The 25,753-nt window shown below is 49.7% G+C and overlaps 1 protein-coding gene across 1 annotated transcript in view; it reads right to left on the minus strand.

The window, feature by feature from the left end:
• Window positions 1–4,103: 4,103 nt before the first annotated feature.
• The window catches only part of ZHX2 (zinc fingers and homeoboxes 2), a 162,171-nt gene continuing 140,521 nt past the window's right edge, over window positions 4,104–25,753 (minus strand). Inside the window, exons 3-4 of the mRNA XM_049632944.1 lie at window positions 17,405–20,149; window positions 4,104–5,287 (exon numbers count right to left, since the gene is read on the minus strand). Coding sequence (XP_049488901.1) covers window positions 17,408–19,924 — 2,517 coding nt within the window. The 5' untranslated portion in view covers window positions 19,925–20,149 and the 3' untranslated portion in view covers window positions 4,104–5,287; window positions 17,405–17,407. The remainder of the gene's footprint in view (window positions 5,288–17,404; window positions 20,150–25,753) is intronic.

Genomic DNA, 25,753 nt, shown 5'->3' on the forward strand with positions numbered 1-25,753 from the left:
AACTCTCCCTAAATTACCCAGTCTCAGTGTTCTCTTTTCTCCAAGGATCCAGACTGAGGAAGTGTGTAACACTTTGGAGGCTTGTTCTGGGTGAAGGTGATAGAGTTATTGATGGACACCTTTGTTTCCCCCCTCCTCAAAGTCAAGGAGTGCACCTCCTGCACTCTGCAGGATGCCCGACTCGCTACGTGTCCTGGGATGCACCAAAGTCCTTTTTTTTAAAATTGATTTTTATTGATCAACCCCTCAGGGACAAAGATGGTGTCGCTGCTGTGGTTTGTAAGTACATCCAGCTGCGAGGCACTCCAGCCAGGAGCTTTCAGGAATCAGTAGGAGGGAACTGACATCCTCCTGGTTCTCTCCAGCCTGTATTGTGGCAGGCCAGCGAGAGCTGTCATTTCCGAGAGCTGTTGGTTAGAAGCGGCAGTGCACCAGGTGGCCTAGAAGGACAAGCGTGCCCACACCTGGGGCACCACGTGCCCTCCATCCTGTTCCCGACCTCGCCTCCTCGCTCCTCAAGGCCCTGGAGTCTACATTCTGAAAACAGTTTCTGTGGTGTGATGTAGCATTCGATTTCACCCACCAACCCCCAGCCAGTGTGCTGCAGGAGGTGGGGAAGGAGACTTTCAGTGCCTTCAGAGTCGAGCCGGGGGGGGGGGGATGTTCTTGACTTGAATGAATGCGTGGATCACCTTAAGGTCAGTATCGAATTGCAGATTCGGTGTCAACAGGTCTGGGTGCCAGCCAGAGATTCTGCACTTCTCACAAGTACCTCGGTGAGGCTGAGGCCGGGGCCGCTTGCTGATCCAGGAAACACACTTGAGTAGCAAGGACTCAGAGGCCAGCCATCCAATAGGGAAACACCAGCCACGGGTGGCGATGTCCATTCAGTGTCTTTCCGTTGATTTTTATCTCGTCATATCATCAACCCATCAGAACGGAGTTTCTAGTAACGGGTTTTTGGCTTAAGTCAAAAAGAAATATGTTGGTTTTGATGAAACTGGAAAGACAGGATGCTGGCCTTGGGAATGGCAGGGTCCAGGGACTCAGATGATGTTGCATTGTCATTGTCACCACCGCCATCTCTTTCTTTCACTGCTCTTCTCCTTTTCTTGATTTTTTTGGCTTCTAACTACTGGCTTCCTGTCTCTGGCAGGGGCTCCGGCTGCTGGCGCCTCCAGGCTAATAACACACTGTCATCTAGATGGGAAAAGGGAGCTCTTCCCCCAGTGCAGAGCGCTCCTGCAGCGCACTGCCACGGGGCTGGGGTGCCCTGGCTCGTCCTGTGGGAGGGGCTGGTCACCGTGATGGGCAGCCCCCACCCCTGGAGTCAGAGGAGTGAACCCCAGAGGAAGGGGCAGCAGTGCAGAGAGGTATGGGGCCGACAGAAGCTACAGCTGTTCAGCCCACTCCACGGCTCTCGTCCACCTCAGTGAGAATCCTGTCCATCTCTTCCCCCCGAGAACCTCTCCTAGCTTCTGCCACCTTTAATTGTCCCCAGGCGGGCAAAGATGGCTTGACATGTATTTTGCTGGATGGTTAAAAGAGCACAACCATCTTCCCTGTGTATTTTCATTGCAACCAATTATCCAGGCTTTGTCTTCGGTGCAGAAATTAAAATAAAAAGACAAATGTTCTGGCTTTGGTTTTCCCTTTGGTTTCTTCAGGCATTTGATGGCTGATCTCATGCTGCCTTGCTTGAAGAATGTATTTACGTTGCTCGAGAGTGACAAGCGACTGCAAGGGCAGTAAATAGCAGGAGCGGAAGGCAGATGCCTGCCAAGGGAGAAGCTGGAAGCCGGATTTGGTCCGACATTCGTTAATGGGCTGGAAGCACAGGACGGCATGGGGAGATGCGGTCTGTGGAAGGCCCAGTGCTGGGAACGCACAGGAAAGGCAGTGCAGGTGGGGACCGAGAATGAGTGAGCTACGGCCACTTTTCACGTTTTTTTTTTTTTTCTAATAAGAAAATTGTATGTTGGATTTTGGGGATTTTTTGGAAGAGGGGTGTAGGGAGAGTTTGGGGGTCAAGGGAAGGAAGGAGAGTATTAGCTACACATGGCAAAGTCTCCAAAGCCAGAAGCACAGGTGTCTGCAATATTATCTCCTAGAACTTCATCCAGCTTCTTCCTGTGTGCCTTCCTCACATGGACATCCCATCCGGGCACGGAAAGGCACAGCCATCACACTGCCTGGCCCGCTGTCACTCCTCGGTCAGAGCAGCACAAGAGGAAAGAACATTTGTAGAGCACTGGGCACTTTGCGTACTTGAGCGTAGGTAATCCTCACACTGGCCCCGTGGCAAAGATCTGCACGTCCATGCCTCAGATGAGGAAGCAGGGTTGTGAGGAGTCACATAAACCCCACAAGATCGCCTATCTCGTGGGCCATAGAGCTGGGATTCAAACTTGGGTTTGTCTGACTGCCGAGCTGGCACTCTAAATCCATGCATCTGTCCATCCGTCCGTCTGTCCATCCACCCACCATCCATCCATCCCACAAATATTTAGGGAGCACCTATTACATCCTGCCACCGTGCTAGGGCCAGAGGATGTGGGAGAGGGAACAAGCCAGACACAATTCTTGTCTTCCTGAAGCTAGCTTGTAACGCAGTGGGATATGAAAGACAGTAAGCAGATAGATGATGACACGCTGTGAAAATAAGATGGAGGAAAATGAAGCAGGGTTGGAGGCAAGTGTGGCAGACAGGGCAGGGCTAGGGCGAGGCAAGTGTGGCACCCAGGACACAGAACTTAAGGAGGCAGCCACTCGTGGGGTCCCGCACGTTCGGGGTTGGCACTTGCACGGCCTTGGCTCCTTATGTTTTGCACCTGTAGGTGGCTTGTGTGCTTCCGTCTCATCCTGTCTTGTAGGTAGGGAGCCTTGGAGGGTGGGCGACACTGCAACAGAGAACAGGTGCTTTTGCAGTGGTCCCGGTGGGAGGGTAGTATCTGGAGCATGAGCTTTGGGGTGGCTGGTGGGGACTGAGCAGGTTCCGCTAAGCAGAAGGCATCTCTGCCTCCTGACTGGGTAGGGGACCAGGGGATGGAGATTGAAAAGGGGGTGCAGAGATTAGTGGGCAGGTATCTCCCAGGCGGCCGGAGCCCCAGACCAGGGCTGCTGCAGGACTGCATGGTTTTGTAGCCAAAGGCCAGAACTCTACAATATTCAAGATAGAGGACATCTTCCAGAGAAGGCCAACTTACTCAGAATCTCCGATTTTTCAATGTTTCCTATGTTTGGGGAAGTGGGAGGGCTGTCTGAAGAATATACTTCCACATGCTTTATACACATGCTTAGTTTAGATAAACTGGCCCAAAGTCCATACATCCCTGGAAAATCAAATATCTAGACGAGAGATTCCCAAAGTGGGTTTCCCAGACCAGCAGCATCAGCCTTACCTTGGAAACTTGTTAGCAACACAGATTCTCCGATCTTGCTCCAGGCCTACCGAATCAGAAACTTTAGCCCCTCCAGGTGGTTCTGGTGCCTGCCCAAGCTTGAAAATCCCCGGGCAGATGAGCCTCACCCCTGAACAGTGAGGGACTCTTTAAACCTTACCTGGGCAGAGACACAAAAGCCAGCCTTCTCTGAGAAATGGCAGTGTCCCAGTCACCTGTCAGCAGCAGCCCAGGGAGGGGAGTGACTTACCTCGGGTCACTGGAGGGCGAGCAGTGGTCCTGCACATGGCCTGCAGATTTCCTTCCCACTCATGCTGTTCTCCGCAGTATTTTATGAATCTATCTGTGAAGACCCTGGAGAAGGGAGGACCTATCACTTACTTCTCTGTGTCCAAGAGATGTGACAGATTCCCACATCAACATGTACGCCCTCTTTTTAAAGTCCCGTTTGTGCTGTCGGACCTCACCAAGACAGAAAATGAGAAATGTCAAATGAATCTGTCATACTGCTTTGAAACGAGAGGTGGCTAAGTTGGAAACCTCATGCCCTCGAAGCCAGGCAGCAATGAAGAACAAGGAGCAGAGGAAAAGGTTATAAAAATGTTTAGTCTCTGCTTTATTGAGTTACAACAAATGAGCAACAAGTTAGAAAAAATGTTTTTTTTTTTCCAAACTCCCTAGCATTTTATTTGGGCAGTATACCCAAAGGGGGGGGGGGGGGGGGGGGAGGGGGTTGCAAACACAATTCATATTGCAACATTTACACCAGATATGTCTCTTGGTTTTTCCTCTTTAAAAGTTAGGACTAATTGGAAAAAAAAAAAACAACAAAAAACAAAAGTGCACTCAGGAATCTAAAATTGGCCCAAAAACAAACACAAACAAAAAAAATCAGATCATGGTGAGGCTTCAGGCTGAAATCTTGTCAAATACCACACTGAGAAAAGGCAGTTAGGAACAGAAATCAAAACCAAAGTTGTTCATCTTTGTACCATCTAGATAGGAAGACCTCTTTTTGTTGGAGTTTCACAAAAGTAACGATAATGCTAGAAATGTGGAAGCCCTTTCTGCTGGTATCTAACAAGACGCTGAAAGAGGGAGCCACCTGCTCCCTAGTTCTCTGGTGCTGGCTCCGCCCAAGGTCAGCCCAAGAGGCCAGGCGGCGGAGAAAACCAGATCCACCTGTTGGCAGTTCGGAAAGCCCTGTGCGTGGCTAAACAGGGACCCCAGAGGTGGCTGGTGGCGGAGGGAGAACCAAAAATGGGCTTGATCTGGAAGATGTGCCATCTGTAAAACCCTCTCAAAGTTCAGACAGAAGCCCAAATCCTAGCCCTTCCCACGGAGAAATCTCCCAAATTTCAAACTACTTTTAATAAAACGAACTCTCCCTACCTAAAATCCAGTAGATATAATGGCACTAATGCTAACATTCCCCCCCTCCCCAAAATTAAGAAAATAAAGATTAAAAAAAAAAAAAGGAAAAAGAGAAAAGCACATGTGATCAGCCCTCCCTCCTGGAAAAAACCTTACAATGGTAGTGCTGGAAAAGGACGTTGCCCTTGATTAAAAAGGTAACAAAATTCCCACATCGTACAAATTGGTTCCAGTATAGCAAGAAGTGGGGGCCAGGGCAGAGGAGCAAACTATTTACAAGGACCCATTGAAAACGCAGTAGTAGGACTTTGGCACTATGAACAATTCCCGCCGGTCCTCCGGGCGGGGTGTGTGTGAAGGCTGGGGTTCCGGCACCCAGCAGCCACACGCCGGCTAAGTGGTTCCACTTGGAGCCTCTGGCCAGGGTGGCCCACGGCCGGGGAGGGAGGTCCTCTTCCTTCCTCAAAGACAGAGCGTCCCCTTTATCAGCAATGCAGTTCTGACGGACTTCCCTAGAAAGACAACGCAAAACCGGAGAGAAGAGATGTCAGGAGATGATCAGTCTCTGGGTGGAAGGCGGCTGGGTCACTCTTCCTGGCTGTCTTGGGGACGACCCCTTCCAAAGCCATCCTAGGGCTTAGACGAGAGATAAGTGCCCCAGTTTGGGGCCAGTTTTTTTTTTTTTTAATTTTTTTAAATGTTTTATTTATTTTTGAGACACAGAGAGACAGAGCATGAACGTGGGAGGGTCAGAGAGAGAGGGAGACACAGAATCTGAAGCAGGCTCCAGGCTCTGAGCTGTCGGCACAGAGCCCGACGCGGGGCTTGAACCCACGGACCGTGAGATCATGACCTGAGCCGAAGTCGGATGCTTAACCGACTGAGCCACCCAGGCGCCCCAGTTTTTTTTTTTTTTAGAAAGAGCGCATTTTCCCGAGTACAGTCTGACATCACAGGAAGCGTCTCCAGAAAGAGACCTTTGAAAATAGGATGACTTTCTGGGCAAGTGGAGGTGGTGGCCTGTGATTCTTTTCATCATTACAAGGCCTTTTTCTCATTCCTGGAGGGGGAGCCAGTCACAGGGGCTCCTAAAGTTCCAGAGTCTGACAATACTACATAGTATTACAGACTTCTGTTGTTTTGTTGGCTGCAGCCTTTTCCAAGCATGGTAAGGTAGAGAACAGTGATAACAAGATGAAACATTTTAAGTGTATTTAAAAAATTTTTTTAATGTTTATTTATTTTTGAGACAGAGAGAGAGAGAGAGAGAGAGAGAGAGAGAGAGAGAGAGGCAGAGAGGGAGGGAGACGGAGAACCCGAAGCAGGCTCCAGGCTCTGAGCTGTCAGCACAGAGCCTGACGTGGGGCTCCAACTCACAGATCACGAGATCATGACCTGAGCCAAAGTCGGATGCTTAACCGACTGAGCCACCCAGGTGCCCCTTAAGTGTATTTTTAATTTGATATCAACCTTCAGAGGTGTGTGACCATTGTTCCCATTTTACAGGTGAGGAAACTGAGCACAGAGAGGCTAAACACTTTGTCCAAGATTGTACAGCTGGGAAGTGGCCCCGTCAGGATTCAAACCCAGGCAATCTCCAGAGTGTCTGCTTATAACACACCAACAGTATTAAGAGTCCGAATGGAGAAATGCTTAATTCTTATGTTCTTTGACGTTACTAAAACAGCACAAGGACCCTCTTGTGAGTTGAACTGTGTCTCTTCAAAAGATATACTGCTGTCCTAATCCTCAGTATCTCACAATGAAACCCTATTTGGAAATTCCTTTACAGAGATAGTCATGTTAAAATGAGGTCATTAGGGTGTCCCCTCATCCAACAGAACTGGTGACGTTATAAACTGGAAATCCGGACACTGAAACAGATTCGCACAGAGAGTACACCACATGAAGACGAAGCCAGAGACCATGGTGATGCATCTATGAGCCAAGGGACGCCAAGGGACGCCAAGGGACACCAAGGACTGCCAGCAACCTAGCAGAAGCTAGGAGCGAGGCGTGGAACAGATTTCCCTCACGGCCCCCAGAAAGAACCAACTCTGCCAACACCAGACTTCGAGTCTCCAGAACTGTGACAGAATACATTTCTGTTGTTTAAGCCACCGCTTTGTGGTACTTTAAGGCAGCCCGAGGAAGCAAAGACAGACCGCCATGATTACCCTTGTGGGCTCCCAGGATCTGGAGCTCCTGGGAAAGGAATCCGAGGGGAGGGCCCAGGACTACAGCTAGTATTCCATGACAGGCTAGAAGTTTATCAGATCTGTGGATTCCTGAAGACACTGGCTTTTTCTGTGCCTCCTTCTTGGAATGGCTGCTTCTAGTGGAGAGGACCCTAAGAAGTGCCTTTAGCACAGGGGACCCCAAGAGCAAGCAGACTTGACTTCTCAGCCAGAGGTATCAGCAGGTCATCTATACAGTCTTTCTTAATGTCAGGAGATCAGCTTAATGTATAGATGTCTATACATCTATACATTCTTTCTTAATGTCAGGAGGTCAGCTGCCCCCACATTTCCTAGGTGCTCTGACTAGTAGAATGAATGCTGGAATTAAGAAGCCAACTTGTGAGAGAAACGTCTGTGGATGAAACCAGATTCCGGGGGCGTCCTTGGGATCTGGTACCGCCTGAAAGTGATCCGCAAAAGTCACTGAACTGTAAGAACCACAGGGGTCCTTACAGGTGGTGCTGTCACATCACTCAGTTCACAAGGAAAAGGAGGGAAGCTCCGGGAAGAAAGGCGAATCCCCCAAATCACGAGACTTCTCAGAGGCACAGTCACAGTAACGACCTTGGTTGCGACAACAGTGACAGGAACTGATATTTCTCTCACACTTACTACGAGCCAGGCCCAATGGTAGGTGCTAATGCTAACGCATCCCGTCCACTCCTTATAGTGACCAGACCGTTAAGCCTACCGTGGCGTGAAGAAACAGGGGCTGAGATTAAATGATGTCAGGCATGTAGCGAGTGGTGGAGCCTGCGTTCCTCCAAGGTCAGTCCAACTTCAGTGGCTCCTCCCACACCTGATGGGGCTCCAGGCTCCCTGTCCTACTCACACAGTCTCCCCCTGCATGGAGACACCTGGGGACAGGGAGAGCACGTCTGCTTCAAAGGCAGGGGCTGGCGGTTCTGGGCACCCAGAGAGGTCCACGTGCCTACTGCTGATCCCACGGAGAGCCACAGGCACCCCCGGGTGGGCACAGGGACCAGAGCCAGGCTCCTCCTGTGCTCCCCAAGGAACTGGCTTTCCCCCAGCAAGCAGGGTCTTTCACCACCCTTGCAAAGGGGGTGCCTGTGGTGGGGTGTCCACCTGAGCGGTTCTCAAGGTTCTCAGGCCCACCTGAGCGGTTGGGCCCGGGAAACAAGGCCCAAGCGGGGGTAGACCGCTACTCTCCATCCTTCTCCCAGCCAGGCTGCAGAGCATCAGGTCAGCACACGACTGTGGGTATTGGCTGTGGTGGGTCAGAGTGGAAAGAGCCGTGGGGTCAGAGTAGCTGGGATCCAGGGCCTGCCACTTCCTAGCTGTGTGTCCGTGTTACTTCCTTAACCACCCTGAGACTCACTTCCATCCCCCCCATACCTGCTGGGCCGCTGGGGGCGGGGGTTACAGGTGGGGAGTGCCAGGTATGCAGGTGCTCCCAAAACACTGCTTCATTTTCCTTTGAGGAAGGCCAGGTGTAAAACTGGGGCCTTAGGGGTGTGTGTGTATACATGTATTTACTCTCTCTCCCTCTCAAAAATGAAACTGAACCCTGTCTCTTCAAGCGAATGGCAAAAACTCACATTTTTAGATATGCCTCAATATGAAGGTGGTTCTTCATCGGGCGATGTGTTATGACTCCCTTGTGTCATTTCTTGTGGACGCCAACACACATAAGCCTCCAAACAGGTGTATTCACGAAGAAAAGAAATACTGAACAAAGCCCTTACCACCCCCCCCCCCACCCCCTTCCCAAACGGACTGCAGAGGGCAAAAGGGTGACCCGGAGAAAAGGACACCAAGTTGCTTCTGCAGAGACCCCAGATGTCCGTGGGTGGCTCTGGGCCCTGGGAGCACCCTGGGACCTCAGCTCTCCTCTGACCTCTCTCAGGGTGCGTGGCAGCGGGCAGGACTGCGGGGGCTGGCAATGCTCTCAAAAGGGAGGGTGGGAAGCCGCTGGGAACAGAAGGCGGGGCGGTTTCCCTTCCCCATGAGGGACACAGCCGGTGGCCCAGTCACTTCCCCTTGGGCAGGGCGTCCTAGCCACAGGCTGCTTCCCTGGAAGGCTTTGCCCCCGAGCCCCCTCAGGTCTCCTTGTCAAACGCCCCTGCACCAGGGATCTCCAGCACAACTGTATCACACAGTCTTCAAACTGCCTGGTTAATTGTACGTCCTCTGAGGACACGCATGGGGCCCGCGGTGTTCACTGCTGACCCCTGGCCCCCCGCCCCACTCTGGGTCTGGCCCACACAGTATGCCCCGGCGTTCATTAGTGAAAGAGAAATGGGACAAGCACGCTGCTCTTAGAGGGGTGGCTGGTTACACAACGTTGGTGACTAACTCCCATCTCGGGTTTTTATTTTAGAGTAGCACAGTGATTTTGACTGTGTGGCCTCTTGCTAATCCCCTGGGCCTCTATCCGCAATCTTACCACTAGGACGGAGACATTCCCCAGGGCAGAGAACCAGTGACCCGATGGATTATTTGATCCTAGAGCACCGAATCTCCCCTTTGGGAGGAAACAGCAAGATCATCGGGCCCTGTGCTTATGGCCACTATTCTACCAAGTGGATGTCTAGCCTCTTCCTGAACACCGCCCAGGACAGAGAACCCTCTGCCTTCATAGCAGTCCCTTTCTATCTTGGGGACAACTTGGAAGGCTAAAAAGTACTGTCTAATTCTTTAGCAAAATCTGCTTACTACTTTACCCATTGGGGAAACATGAAAAAATTAGAATTCTTTTCCCATGTGATACCTGTTTCTGTGTCTCTTTAATTTGCCCTGTAGGGATTTCCCTAAGCCCCGCAGACTCAGGAGAGAGTAATACTGTACTCCGTGAGACAGAAAAACAAGCACCGTGATAGTGATTTATTATCTTAATAATATTTGAGCCAAACTTTCTTTTCTTGATAGGGGGCATGCTCTGATTTTAATTAGAATTGGGAAAAGGAAAACATGGTGGCAGGGAGAGGGATTAAGCAATTTCCCAGTGGACCAGGAAGACTCCATCCCATCTCAAATCGTTCCCATGCCAGGCCTTGGTCAACTCTGGCATATCTGGCCAAAGCTCTTTCACCGCAGCAGTCTGGGGAGCCTCTGGGCTTGGGGAAATTGCTGAGACTTACAAGCCAGGCAAGTCTCCCCCAGGCTGCTTGCAAGGAGGCTCGATGGGAGAAGGAATCAAAGGGGCTACTGGCTCTTCCTGCCCTTTTTCCGTCAGAGGATATTATCTAGAGGAGTCCAAAGAATTTGGGCAAACAGAATCATATTTGAAACTCACTAGGCACACCCCTGACGTGTTTATGCATGTGGATTCGGGTTTGAATGCCAGCTCCCCCACTTTCTAGCTGAAGGATCTTGGATGAGCTACCTTTCTGTGCTTCGTTCTCCTCAGCCATAAAATGAAAAAGAATAGTGTTGACTTCAGAGAGTCATCAACACATGCAAAGTGCCTGGCCCAGTAAGGGCTCAGCAAATGTTACCCCTTGTCATTGCCCCCCATCCTCACCCCCACCCCTCTGAGATGCAATTAATACACAACAGCATGAGCTTGTACAAGTGGGGCCCCAACTGAAAAAGCCAAGTTGGAAGGCATTCAGCCAAGTTCTTCTCCATAAAAAAAAAAAAAAAGAAAAAAAAAAGCGTCAGGGCACCTGGGTGGCTCAGTTGGTTGAGCACCCAACTCTTGATTTCAGCTCAGGTCATGATCTCATGGTTCATGGGATCAAGCCCCACATCGGGCTCTGTGGTGACAGTGTGCAGCCTGCTTGGGATTCTCTCTGTCTCTTCCTTGCTCTCTGCCTCTCCCCACCATCTTTCAAAATAAGTAAACATTAAAAATAATCATAATATACTAAAAAAAAAAAAAGACTGTCAATTCAGAGCCAGCAACTAAGCAATTGCTGATGCTAATGCTGGGCCCCTGTTTAGGGGATTTCACTTGTATTATTTCATTTAATCCTAACAACAACAGACAATTTTATTAGTGCCATGGGCTGAACTATGTCCCCTACCCCACCATTCATATGTTGAAGCCTTAACCCCAATCTGAATGTATTTGGAGATGGGCCTTTAAAGAGGTAATTATGGCTAAATGAGGGTCATGAGGTGGGGCTCTAGTGTCCTTATAAGAAGGAGAGGAAGAGACATTAGGAGGGCACAGGCACAGAGGAAAGACTAGGAAAGGACAGGACACAGAGAGAAGTGGCTGCGTGCAAGTCAAGAAAAGAGGCCACACCAGTAACCAACTCTGCTTGGAAACTTGATCTTGAACTTTCAGTCTCCAGAACTGCAAGGACATAAATGTTGTTTAAGCCACTCAATCTGTAGTGTTCTGGCAGCCTTAGTTGACTAATATCGTTAAGTATTAAAGTTATAGAGACCTACTAATAATAGAGAATAAAGTAAAACATATGGCCATGTGGATGCTCTAGAATTTTCCAGCATCCATCCTCCATTTACCACTATGGCAGGAAGGTCTGAATGCCCAGATATCTGCAACATGACTTCCTTTTACTCCTTCCTTGAGTATCTCAGAGCATCTAAACTTTCTCTACAGGATCATACACACTGAATCATATACAGTCTTCTTTACTGGTGAGGTAGAGGAGTTTCAAGGGAAATTTGGATTATTTGTAGGTCACATACCACTCTGGTTTTTAACCCATGAACTTCTGTGAAGTGTGAACTGGGCAAATCACAGCCACAATGGCCACCTTTTAGGTCCCCCGATGTGAAGTTCCCCCTGGCCTCCGGGCATTTGAGTATGCTGTATCTTCAGCATGGAAGGCTACTTCCCCCTCTTTGCTCAGCCAACTCATACTTGACTTTTTGGATTTTAACTCATTTATTATCTCTTCAGAGAAGCCTCCCCCAACCACTCAAATCAAGTCAAATTCCCCTATCGTATATTCCCACAGACTGTGTACCTTTCCTTCAAAAAACCCGTTAGCATGGCAATCTCTCCTTTTTGTTTGGTTAAAATTTCATCCCTCACTAGACTGTGGGCTCCATGAGGGCAGGAACATGCTGGGTACCACAGATGTTCAGAGTTTGAACACACCAGGAGTGTGGCACGCCAGAGGCATCCCACAAATAACCTGATACATAAATGGGTCGAATCACTTATTATGGATGTCTCTGGACCAGTTACTTCCTCTCCTTGGGGCCCACATCCTTCCTCTGACAAATGAGGGAACTTAGACTTCATGATTCCTAAATTGCTACAAGCTGCCCAAAACACAGTGAGAATTCCTAGCGTGAGAAGCTCCAGAATTAGGTAAATGGAAGTGGTAACAGTTAACTCTCCATTAGGTGCCAGGGCTGCGAGGCTAATGGGCAGTCCCTGAGAAGCATCACCCAGTAAATAACCAGTGAGATTCTCCAGCAGACCTTTTCCTGGAGCTGCTCACATGCATGGAAAGCAAACTGTCCCCAACTTCTCTCCTCTGTCAGCTGTCAGCTAATAAGGCTAATGAGTGATGGAAAATGAGGAGGAGGGAAAAGGGAAGGAGGACGGGAAGTGAAAGGAAGAGGGAGTGGGGAGGGGGTGGTAGGGGAGGGGGAGGAGGAGGAGGACGAGGGGCAAAGGACTGAAATACCAGATTCCAGACAACTGAAAGTCAACTATGTTTGTTAATTCTCAGGTTGGTTCAATACATTGCTATTAAGCACCCCCTCCAAATTAGGCACTAGGGACTCAGAGATTAATAGGATATGGTCCCTACATTCAAGGGTCTGGTGGGGAGAGACAGAGAAACAGATAATTACAGTTTCATCCATGCATGCATCCATCCATCCATCCACTCATTCAAATATCTGTATTTAGACAGCTAATCTGAACAGACTGTGGGGCACGCATATCCTGGATCCTAAAGTGTAGCCAGGATGCACCAGTTGGTAGCCTTGAATTTTTTAAGCAAGCTGAACCCTGGAAAATATTTTTCACGAAATGTATCTCTTGTCCAAAGCCATCCCTAATCACGAGTTGGAAACTGTCAGGAATTGGGAGGTAGCCAAGTTAGTGCACGAGTCACTGTGTATTCGTGTTTGACTATAGTATTAAGAAAGAGTCAAGTCCTGCCGGTCTGCCCTGACCCGTGGCAGTGGTACCAACCGTGGTTGGGTCAGGCACTGGTGCCTCACAGATGAGAGGTGGCCTCCGGGTGCCACCAGCTGCTAGCTGAGGAACCCACGTGTCTCTCCGAGTCTCGGTTTTGCCCTTTGCACAACAGGAAGAAGGCCATACCTATGTCACGGGGATGAAGTGAGGTTTAAATGATTTAATGGATGTGCTAAGAAGAATGCCAAGTACATGGCATATACCGGTATATAGAAATTCTTAGTAGTAGGAGTACTGGGATATTCCATCTGGCCAAACATTGAGGCATATGTCTGGCAATGTTTGGCTCAAGTATTCTGACTCATTTTTAGGGAAGGAGGAATTTACTGTTCAGCCTCTTACCACGACAGGTCTCTCAATGGATAGCTCCATAACTGTTTGGCCCCGGAGGATGAATCATCACAACACAATTCAAAGGTAAGGAGTCCCTTTCTGTCTGCCCTCAAGGCTGAGTGAAACTGGCCCGAGTCAACGCTGTCGTGAGCTTGTGAAGCTTCGGCAGAGGGGATGCTGAACCACAGCAGAGGAGGAAACCCCACCCTGGAGTTTGCTCTCAGCTGCTCACCCAAGTTCATTCTCTCTCTCTTTCTCTTTCTCATACGTACATCCCATAACACCTTTTACGAAGCTGCAACTGTGCATTATTTTCAGGATTATCGTATGTGTAACAACTGAACCCAACTGCAGTTTCCTAAATAAATATGTGTTTAAATAAAGGCATCACTGAATATTTATGAATTTCAAGAGACCCATGTGTTCGGTTCATAAAAGCTGTGAAGTAATTTGGAGGGATTTCTTCCCTCTAAGTTGAAAGGTCCCCTTAAGCGGGTGCCTCTGTCCGGGATGCCACCACCGGGCCAGACCCGCAGCCCTTTTCTCAATGCAGTAGCACCTCGGAAACATCAGGAAGCCAGTAGGGACACTGGGTGCTACCCGGTGTGAAGTAGACCATAGCATCTTGTTTGGGAACATTTTTCAGCTCACACTTGAGGGCATTCGCCATAAATAAACATAAAAGGGGGTTCCACGGTATTTCTGGGTTTGTGTGTGTGTGTGTGTGTGTGGGTGGGAGGTAGAAAACAGCCAGTTCCTTCATCTCTGAATTATCTAATATCAACTGTCAAATCTAAACACCCACCTCCCAACCCCACCCTGGGGGTCATCCAGAGACAGGGAGTTTCTGTCAGAAACAGAGAGGCAGAGACAGCAGTAGGAGGCGGGGCTGTGGAGGGGAGCCAAGGTGCTGGTTGGGAGAAGGAGGGTACGCTCCTTGGTTTCTGAGCCTCAGTTTCTGGGCCTATGAAAATATACAGTAGCTTACCTCTTGGCGTCACTAGGAGCACCAAGGAAGACCATCTGGGGCCAGAGCACTTAGCTCAGCCTCTGGTGCTCAGGAGGCCCTGCACCCACCCTTCCATCCTTCCTCCCTTCCCTCCAAAGCTGCTCCTTATCGTTCTAGCATTGCTTCCCCCTTTATGTTTCTCTTGGGCCTCTCATGGGGAACAGGCTCAATGGTAGGCAGAAGAGCTGGGCATGTTCCCCTGTCGGTGGTGGTACAGCTTGGGGGAGAAGGGATGGGGACAGGTGGCCTCAGGGCCCCTGGGGAGCTGCTACCCCTAGACAAACCCCACTCAGCCATGGGGACCTGGAAGTGCCATCCCAGCTCACTCTGGGACACGGGACACTCACAATTCTACTCAAACTTGGCCAACACAGCTGGTTCAGAATAGCTTTTGCTTGCTGTGGAAAACCACAGTCATTTCTTTGAGTTGCCTTTTCTCATCGACTCCTGAACCCCAAACTCGGCTTTCTGGCTGTGCCCAAACTCTCTTGGTTCCTCAACTGTACCATTCCTTTTCTCATCTCTGGAACTTTCCTTGTCCGTCCCTTTCCACATGAGCCACTCTTCCTTGTCAGTGCACCGGCCAGTTCCTTCCCTTCAGCTAGTCTCTGAGACAGATATCCCTTCCTCCGGGAAGCCTGCCCTGACCTCTGGATGCCCCTCCTGTGTGCTCCAGTGCACAGCTGGGCGTGTCCCTATCACACCATGGATCACCCCGGCTAGTAAAGGAAAGAGCAATTTCCTCTGTCCTTGGCCTGACTGAGCACCACGTGAAAGGACTCTTATCTGCTTTCTTCATCCCGTTATCTCTGTCACTTAGCACAGAGACTGGCACATGGTAGGTGTGCAGAATGTATTTGCTGGATTGAACTGAACCCTATTGTCTACTCCGTGGCAGGAGGAAAAAGCAATCGTGTAAATTTATGTCATGCACTGGAAAAGGTCAATGATAGAAGACAGGGCAAGCTAGGTCTCAAAGGAAGGTACGAGAATAGCCAGAGGGAGGAACCAAGGTAGCCAGATGGTGGGGGGCAGTTGGTACTATTGGACTTTAGCCCCCTCCTGCCACTAGCCCCTCCCCTCTGGACTGCCTCCTCACCTGTACCCCATTACGATTCCCTCTTGAAAAGTCGGTGGGGGGGGGGCGGCGGGAAGAAGCCTTGATGGCATCTTTGATTGGCTGTTCCTTCAACTGCTCTTTCACTAACTGATGGAACCAGCTAAAATACGGTTTCTAAGAAGACTTTATTTTTTCATTTATTTCTTTACTGCTATTTCTTACTATGAAATAAATGAATTGATGAGGGGCATGACCAGCCAAAGTTGCCCGAAGTCGTTAATAAAGAAGCATGGTAATTTCCAGGGCTCCCTTCGGGACCTTATCAATCATTCTGGAGGTTCTTACCTTTGTTTCATTATTTTTAAAGATGACATGATGTGGGGGGGGGGGGGCTTCTGTTGCCTTTTAAGTGACCTCTGGAGAAGCCAATCTGGGCAGAGCGTAAATCACACCTCTCCCTCCTGGTTCCGAGCTGCCCGTGGAATGTGTCAGCTTTGGCCAAGGTCGGCTCTCTGCCTCCTGCACCCCTCTCCCTGCTGCCCCCTCTATTCTAAACCTACCACCAAGCAAGCTGCTGTGTTTTGAGGCCTTGATTTGCACAGACCTCTTGTGAAAGCACAAACACCAGGGCCTGGGTGCATGTCCCATCATGTGGATGACACGGCCATTAGTAACCATGGCAACCTCCCTTCCCAGGCTTTTGTGGCTCCACAGGCCTAATTTACACCAGTCTCTTCCAGATTTGAAGGGGTTCTGGGGACCCACTCAGCACAATTATGAGCTGTGTTATATAGTGAGAAACTCGTCTTCCTTCAGCCATGACTAGGCAAAGAGCAAAACCTGTCAGGTTGAAAGAAACAACCCCAAATCTCTGGCCAGTAAACTTGGCTAACTACCCTTAAAAATCCAAGAAAGGAAAGAAAATGAAAACAAAACAAAACAACACAGAAAGAAAAAGGAAAAGACACATCCTTTTCAGGTCCGTTTCTTACAGCAGCAAACAGAAAGCAGGCAGAGGCTGTGTCCCTATAACTGCTTGTAGACTGAGGAACGGAGAGGCCCCAGAGGGTGCGTCCAAGATATGCCACAGCGCTGTCACTCACGGGCAGGGCCTTGCAAACGAGGACACAAAATCCACCAGCCGCTAGTGAGACCAGGAAACCGAAGGGCTCCATAAGAATCTGCTTTTTGCTCCCTTTCCTGCTTCTATTCTCTCTCGCTAGGACTTGCACCCCCCGCCCCGCACATGTCTTAACGTATGTCTTCCTTACAAGGGACCAGGAGTTCATGATTTCTCTGGGGCCTTCTAGCACAGTAGATAACATCTCAGGAAGGACCAGGCGAGGCCATCATGTGGCACACGCCTGCCTATTGCAGACCACTGACTCTAGACATCTCGTCGTCAAAATTCCCTGACTCCAGGGAACGAGTGACTTATGATGGACACCTGGACCCTGAGTTCCTGGATGCCTGAGAGGACATGTGCTCCAGACCGCAATGGTCAATAAAACCTCAGACCCCAAGCAAAGATGAGACTCCTGCTCCTTTCCTTTTTAAGTCTCCCAGACGCTCCGTCCGTATCTGCTCTCAATCTCTCTCTCTCTCCCTTCAGTAAACTCTGCTCTCACCTCCTGCTGGCTCACACCTGCTTTCCATCCTGCATGAAGCCAAGGACCGTTCTGACTGGTCCTGCGGGACCCCTTCCAGGTCCTCTGACCTGGCCTGCCAGCATCCCTGGTTTCCTTCCTTTTTCAAACAAGAACTTTTAAAAAGAACTCATCATCTGTGTCAACATCTCCGTACCCTACAACCTATATGGACTCTGGCAATACGGAGAAAGCAAGCCAGCATCCTCGCCTACTTTCCTGCGGGGAGCAGGGAGGGGGTTACCTGTTAGGCCTGGCCAGCCTCGGCAGGGATGCTGTCGGAGTCCGAGCCGGCCTGTTCTGCGGTGCCTTCGGCTGCCGTCTGACTCCAGCTATCCGACCTGTCTGAGACGGCGTCCTCCTCTCCGACCGTGACCTCCACCCAATCCACAACGCCCGACTCCTCATTCTCGTCGCTGCCCTGGCCGTCCCGGCTGCTGCCCTCCGACCTGTCCGAGGTGGCTTCAGAAGGCTTGGCCAGCACACCATCCTTGGCTTGCTCGTTGCTCACTTTCACCCTGGGTACCAGCTTCTCCAAGTCCTCTTCACAGAGCTTTTTGGGGTCCTTGTAATGTTGCTGACCCACGTCACTTCCATTCTTTGGGCTCTCAGTGATGACGGCTTTCACTGCTTTCCTTGGTGGGGCGTCGTAACCGTGATCTCCCGCTATCTGCTGGTGCTGGTACTGCTCCATCCACTTTAAGGTTCCGGTTTTTAGCAAGCACCTGTTCTCTTTGAACCAGCGCACAATTTCAGTTCGGACCAGGCCCGTCTTGGCTGCTAACTGGTCATACTCCTGGGGAGTAGGCCACTGGGTTCTTGCAAACGTGCTCCGCAGGAGATGTACCTGTTCTTGATTTTTCGTAATTGCTGGTGAAGGGCTGGGCAGAGAACTGGCTAACTGGGCACCGGAGAGCTGGTCAAGTCGAGACAGAGCACCATTGGGGGCCACCACATCTTGGCCTTTTTTGCCAGTCCCCATGGAATCCAAGACCGCTTGTTCCATGCTGTCCCGAAGCTTCCGTCTCTCTGAGAACCAGGATTCGATCTCTCTCCTGCTCAGCTTGGTTTCCACCCTTAGTCTGTCCAGTTCTGCTTGGGTCGGGAAAGAGCTTTTCAAAAAGCTGTCCTCCAGGGTTTTAATCTGACCCTGTGTTTTTTCTTTGAATTTCTGTGGGGCAAAGTCCGGGTACGCGTGGTACGCGCGGCCGTGTCGGGAGGCTGCGATGGCCAACTGGTCTTTGGCAAGGGATTCGCTGGTGATGTGGACGATGCCTCTTTGACACCGATACCGGTGATCGCTGAACCACTTCTTGATCTCACTCCTGGCAAGGCCGGTCACCTCGATGAGCCGATAGACCTCAGCATCGTCAGGAAACTGGCTCTGGAGAAAGCTTGCCTTGAGATGCGCAATCTGCTCCTTTGTCTTCTTGCGGTCACTGGCTGGCGTCAGCACAGGGTTGGCCACCTTGGGCGGGGGCTCTGGCACCTGAGCGATGTGTGGACGCTTGGGCTCGGGGGCGGCCTGGGGAGTCACTAAAGGCCTTTTTTGGCCATGGTTGGTCACTCCGGCCACGGCAAGCGTGATGGGGGAGCAGGAGACCGTTGTTGATCCGCTGGTCACCTGAGTCAGCACCAGGCTGGTCTGGCCGAGAATCTGGCACGGCAGAGCTGTCTGGAGGATGGGCTGTGACATCTTTGTGGGCGCCAGCTGGGCCGGCAGCACGGTGATCGTGGGGGGTACTGACTGGATGGTGCCATTAAACATCTTTTTCCGGGCCTCCTCCACCTCCTCCGGGGACCAGCTGATGCCATGCTTTAAGCGCTGTGTGGCAAACCAGATTCTGATGTGCTCTTCTGGGTGTTTGGAAGCAGCCGTCAGCCAGGACAACTCAGCCTGGGTTGGGTAAGGGAACTTGTTGAAGGAGTTGATCATGGTGGCATTCGTGTCCAGGGCAGAGTTGTATTTGGTAGTATTCAGCGGGACGGGGACCTTCGGGACAAGGTTGATATTTGGTGGGAGCTGGACAGAAGGCGTGACGTGCCCTAATGTGTCCTGGAGGAGCTCCACGCCTCCGAGTCTCGAGAGGATCTCAGCCGCGTCTGTCACCAGGCGGGCAGTCCCTTCCACGTGGTTCTCGGGCGTGGCCTCCTCCGGCTTCTTGGGCACCTTCTTGGCATCGGCTTTTGGTTTCCCTGGCTTCATGATGGGGGTTTTACTCACTGAGATTCCGGGATCACCGTCGCCGCTTCCGGGGCCGCTGGTGGTGATGGACACGACGTGGTTGGTGGCTTCGATGGACTGCTCTAAGACAGTTTGATTATTGCGCTTGATTAACTTCAGCTTGAAGTTGGTCTCCCCGGGATGGAACTTGGAGTTGTGGTCGGACAGGGAGTCGTACTTTTTGGTTGTGAAGTTACATTCGGCACACACGTATAAGGGGTTGAGAATCACGTTGGGGTGCTGCGTGTCAACGTGCTCCGTGAACTCGTTCAGGTTTTGCGTGGAGTAGGGGCAGTATTTGCATTCATAACCACCTTGGAGTTTTTTGGATTGGTTTTCCCCTGTAGATTTCACCTCTATCACTTCATTTTCTTTGGAAGAGTTCTCGGGTTCTACTGTCCAACTGTCCTTGGTTGTTTCAGGCTGTGTTGTGCTGTTTCCTTTCTCTTTGGCCCTGTCTCCTTCCTCGGGCACATCTTGTTCTACTACTTGTGATGTCCGAACCATGCACGGGGTTGTGGATTTTCGCTTGCTCGCCATGCCGTCTGTCTGTGTGCAACAGCTTAAATTTGGGGAGGGGGGCGGGTAGGGAAGGGGCAGTGAAATTTTTGGAGCAAATCAGATAAAAGGCTTTGGGCTTTATTCCCCCTCCAATGGCTTTGGCTTCCCTTGAATGCTGAAGTCTAGTGTTTGAGTGTTCAGAATGATCTCAGCACAAAAAACTGTAACTGCTCCAATGGCTAAACACAAGAGGCAGCATCATATCTGTGGGACAAGAACAAAGATAGGGTCAGTGTTTTTCCACAAGGCAGAAGAAACTAGCATTTCTTTCTAACCCACCCCAACTGGCACCCACAATAAAGCAGACACCTAGGTACGCACAGACAGTGAGAGAGGGTGCACATGAAAATAAAAGATCACATTCTTTTCTTCCTTTCTTTGGGAAGGGCAGTGGGAACCGGCCCAACGCAAGCAAAGGAGGGTGCAGGTCATTCGTTCATGTTTAGAGGCAAACAGATACAGAAATGCAGTGAAGGCTCTAAGCTCTGAAGTGGTGGGTGGGGTGGCGGAGATGAGATGTCGAGATGTCGCTGGGCTCTCAAGCTGCCTTAATTGATGGTACATCAGAAGCAAGATGCTTACCTGGGGCCACCAAATGGTGTTTATATGGGTGTTAGAAAATGGATATCAACTCTTGTTTCTTATCACAGAAGTAAAGTCACCAGTATAGAAAATCCAGAAAATGCTTTCAAGTATAAAGGAGAAAAAAATCACCCTGAATACTGTAGTTCCTTTATTTCACTTGAAATGTTCCCTTTCTATAAATAATGAGCAAAATAATGACTTAAAAATGGCTGCATGATACCACCTTGGGGGGATATACACATGTGATACATTTAGTCATTCAGCTTTTGTTGGACATTTTTTTTTTCTTCAATTTTTGGCTCTTCTCCACAAAATTGCAGGCAACACCGTGAGTCCTTATTTCCGGTAAGTCCTTAGGATGAATGCTTAGACACAGAAGCACTGGGTTAAAGGATATGTGCATTTTAAGTTCTCTTCACTCATTTGGCCAACTTTTCCATCAGCTGGCCCTTCCCCTGGCAATGAACGGGAATGCCCAACTTACCACTCGACCTACATGGAATATTACCATGAAAACGCCTTGCTGATTAGATAGGGTTAAACCATCTTTTTTTAAATAAATTTTTTAACGTTTATTTATTTTTGAGACTGATTGAGAGAAGGACTGTAAGCCGGGGAGGGGCAGGGAGAGATGGAGACAGAATCCGAAGCAGGCTCCAGGCTCTGAGCTGTCAGCACAGAGCCCGGTGGGAGGCCCGAACCCATGAACCGTGAGATCATGACCTGAGCCGAAGTCAGATGCTTAACTGACTAAGCCATCCAGGTGCCCCAGGGTTAGACGATCTTAATATACTTTTGTGCTTTCCTTCATTGCTAATCAGGTTGAACTGCTTTCATAGATTTACTTGCCCTGTGTGTTCTTTCCTTTTGAATTGTTTATTCATGCTATTTTTCTCTTGTGATGCTCAGTGGTTTTACTATTGATTTACAAGCCTCTATATTAAGAGTATCAGTACTTTATTGTATTCGTTGCAAAATGATTCTAGTTGAGCATTTACCTTTTATGTTCATTCGTGTTCGTTCGTATATGGCATTTTTCGTGTTTTTACATGCAAAAGTTTTACGTTTTAGGCAGCAAATTTACCAACCTTTTTCTTTTGTGGCTCCTTTCGCTGTGATTTTATATATAGAAAGTGGTTCCCAGTTACAAGAAACAAACTGCTGGTTGCCAGAGAGGGGAGGGTTTGAGGGGCAGATGAAGTAGGCGAAGGGTCATTAAGAGGTACAAACTTCCAGTTGTAAAAAAAAATAAATAAATAAAAAAGGGCCTGGGATGTAATGTACAGCATAGGGAATATACTCAATAATATTGTATTAACTTTGTATGGTGACAGATGGTAACTATCTGATTGTGGGGATCATTTCATGATGTATAAAAACACGGAATCACTCTGATGCACACCTGAAACTAACAGGATCTTATATGTCAATTATACTTCAACAGATAATAAATAAAAATCACTTGTACATTAAAAAAAAAAGTGATTCCCTGCCTTGATAGCTGAGACATATCATTCTATGTTGTCTCAGAGTGTTTTAGCTTTATTTGTTACATTTAACGCATTTGGAATTCAACTGATCTCGGGTTAAGCTGTAAGATACAATTCTAACCATTTTTTTTGAGAGTTACCAATTATCTCATAGCATGTATTGTGTTCTCACTAATTTGTGAAATCATCTCTGTCATACATTACATTTTTACATATACTAGGGCGTTTCTGGGTCATTTATTCTGTGCCTCTTATCTAGCTATTGACATACATGACTTAATTTTTTTTTTTTTTTTTTTTGTAGATTAGAGTATGTTTTAATGTCCGGTAGAATGAGCTCCTCCTTGTTACTCTTCTTTGGCAAAACATTTCTGGGTTAGTTTGGTCATTTCTTCATATAAATCAATTCCCATAAATCAGAATCATCTGCAAAATAAAATCCTGTTAGAATTTTGATTGGAATTGCATTAAACAAATATTAATTTGGGAGTACAGGAACAATTTGCTTATTAGGAGTAGCAAAGTCGGGGAAGTGGCAGCGTCCAGTGTGTAAGTGCACGGGCTGGTGTAGAGGGCATCTTTCATTTTGTGCTTAAAGGAGAAGGGAGATGTGTTTTGAAAGGAGTAGAGCTGACACCTGGGGAGAAGGGAAAGGGAAAAGATGGCTGTTACCTCCTGTCCCTCCCGTTGCCTTGGGGTGGAGTTCCACTGAAGAGAGTGCTCAAGGGTGGAAGTGGAGGCTTGTTTTTATGAGCAACCCTGCGGGACGGTGCCCACACACATCTGCTTAGGGGCTCAGGTGACAAAGCTGAGCAGGACTTGGGGAGGGGCATTTCCCCCTGTGAATCCAGAACCCAGTTATTCTAACGAGGAGCCCTGGCATTCCCACGCTGGACAACGTCATCAGCAGTGGGTGAGTGTCCCTCCGGGCACTGGTGAGGAGAGGACACGGGCACAGCAGAGCAGAGGGGACCCTGTCTTTTTGCTGACCACACCCAAACTGACATCTTCAGCCTCCATGTCCCTGCTGCTGAGACTCTTGGTTTCCCCCTCAGCCATAACGTTACCCCCTCCAGAGCTTCTCATCTCTGTCAGTGGCTCCACCATTGGTCATTCCGGCCCAAACTCTCCTGGGCTCACCCCAACTAATCCGTCAGCAATGCTGTTGACTCTGTCTTCAGAATAAATCTAGTATCTGACCCTTCGCACCACTTCCACATCCCCCCGCCCCTGCCTTGTCTAAGCTACCATCCTCTCCCACCTGGAAGCCTCTCAAGGGTCTCTGGAGCAGCGGCATATTTTAAGATAAGAATCAGTTCATGTCACCTTTCTGCACAAAGCCCTTTCTCCAAGCCCTTATAACAGCCTGCAACCCCGGCACGTTCTGGCACATACTTCCTGCTCCCCCTTGCGCGTCACATTCCGGCTGCTGGGGCAGGGGTATCCCTTCCATCTCAGGACCTCTGCCCTAACCTCCCACCCCCGAGCTCCTCAGTGCTCACGTCCCCATTTAAAAGTCATCCTCAGGGCATCTGGGTGGCTCAGTTGGTTAAGTGGCCGACTCCTGGTTTCAGCTCGGGCCGTGATCTCACAGTTCGTGAGTTCAAGCTCTGCATTGGGCTCTGTGCTGACAGTGTAGGGCCTGCTTGGGATTCTCTCTCCCCCCCCACCCCGCCCCTCTCCCCTCACTCTCACTCTCTCACTCAGAAATAAACATTAAAACAAAAATAAAAGGCATCCTCCCACAGAGAGACCTTTCCTGACCACCACCCCAAGTAAATCAGTGCCTCCCTCATTACTCTGTTTCCTTACTCTGCTTGGCTTTGCTTTCTTCATAGCACTTTTCGATATTTAAAATTTACTTAGACATTTTGTGATTGAAGGAGGGAGGAGAGAGCATTTACCTACTTTTTTCTTCCTCTAGGACTTTCAATATGCCAGCCACTAGGCAAATGTGGCTCTTCGAATTTAAATGCGGCTCTTTCTTAATTAAAATAAAAGAAAATGAAAAAAAAAATCAGATCCTCAAGTTACACTGGCCGCATTTCAAGTGCTCAGTAGCCACACGTGGCTGGTGGCTTTTGTATGAAGCAGCGCAGAACTTTTCTATCGCTGAGGGACCTTCTACTGGACAGTGCTATTCTAGAACATAGATTCCATAGAGGCAGAAACTTTTCACTGTGGTTTCCTCAGAGCCTAGAACCATACCTGGCCCGTAGTAAGCTTCCTATGCATGTTGGCTGAATAATTAAGTTAACTCAGGATGGCTGCCTCGTGGGGCCTGTGGCTGATACGGAGAGAGGAGGCGCGGCAAAATGTCCTGCTGTGTGTGCACGTGTAGGCACCCTTGTGTGTGCGTGCACGTGCGTGAGTGTATGCGTGGGTGTGCGCTGGGGGCATGAGCAGAGGGGCTCTGTGAGGGGGAAGGAGGTCCTAAAGTGCCACAGAGGGTGTCCCTGTCGTGACAGCTGGTGGCTACATTTGCACACACTAGCCAAGAGACTGGGGAAGCTGAAATATAATTTTTAGAAATTTTTTAAATGTTTATTTATTTGAGAGAGAGGGAAAGAGAGAGAATGAGCAGCAGAGGGGCAGAGAGATAAGGGGAAAGAGGATCTGCAGCAGGCTCTGTGCTGACAGCAGAGAGCCCGGAGCGGGGCTCGAACCCACGAACCACAAGACCATGACCTGAGCCGAAGTCAGATGCTTAACTGACTGAGCCATGCAGGCACCCCTGAAATAGAATTTTTAAGCAAGGGAGCAAAAGGAAACTTTTCGCCTGCAAAACAAAGAAATCGGTGCAGGAATGGGTGCAGGGGAGGGAGGGGGAAGAGATTCTTCTTAGAGAAACTCCCCATACGTAGAATGACTTAACTCTGTTGACAAATGGGGCCCAGAAGTGAACCAAACTGTGGTAAAAACATCCTAAAACTTCTCAGTGTTCCAAAAACCGTGGTTCAGAATAAACAGCATCTTCTAAAACTCATTTGGTGACCAGGAGTCCAAACCACAGCAGATCAAAAAGAAGGAAAGATGAAGGAAGAGAAGACAGACGTGGGGGCAGGGCGCAGAAAACATGGAGCCTTTGAAGAACTCATCTCTCGGGGGGCAGGGGTCCCCGTGATGGAGTCACAAGAACCACGGCCCTGGGAAGAATCACCCCGGCACCAGAAGGGGGTGAGTGTCTGCACAGCAGAAGCACGTGGTCTGCCTTTTTGAAAGTCTGTGAGCCGCCAGCGGGATCGGGACCAGCGCCCGTGAGGCCTGGGCCTCGCCGGCACGAAGGCTACAGTACTGCCAGCCGTCTTCAGGCTCGGACGGACACCTGCCCGAACTGGCAAAAATAAAGATGTCAAAATGCACGTTAAAAGTCCAGCACATCGCTTCCGTGCTGGGGGAGGGGAGGTGAGCATCACAACCCGCCAGCCCTGTGCAGCCGGTCTCACCCCGGCCGGCTTCCCAGGCGCATTCTGTGCCCGCCTGAGAACATTCGACCTCTGGGCGGCAGCGAGTTCTCCCCTGGATGCCCAGCAGTGGGGCCTGAGACGCGATCCTGCCTTGGGGCGGGTGGCCGGAGCCGATTAGGACTGAGCACATTTGTGCTTAAGATCCTGGCGCCCGGAAGGAGAGGAGAGGAAAGAAATCTCCTTCGTCTGTGACATTCCAGGCGTCCCAGGCCTCACAGGACAACTAGGACAGAGCACGACAAGCACATGGTGCACGGAAAGGGAGC

This window comes from Panthera uncia, chromosome F2 (assembly GCF_023721935.1).
Source record: "Panthera uncia isolate 11264 chromosome F2, Puncia_PCG_1.0, whole genome shotgun sequence".
In the NCBI taxonomy this organism is placed as follows: domain Eukaryota; kingdom Metazoa; phylum Chordata; class Mammalia; order Carnivora; family Felidae; genus Panthera; species Panthera uncia.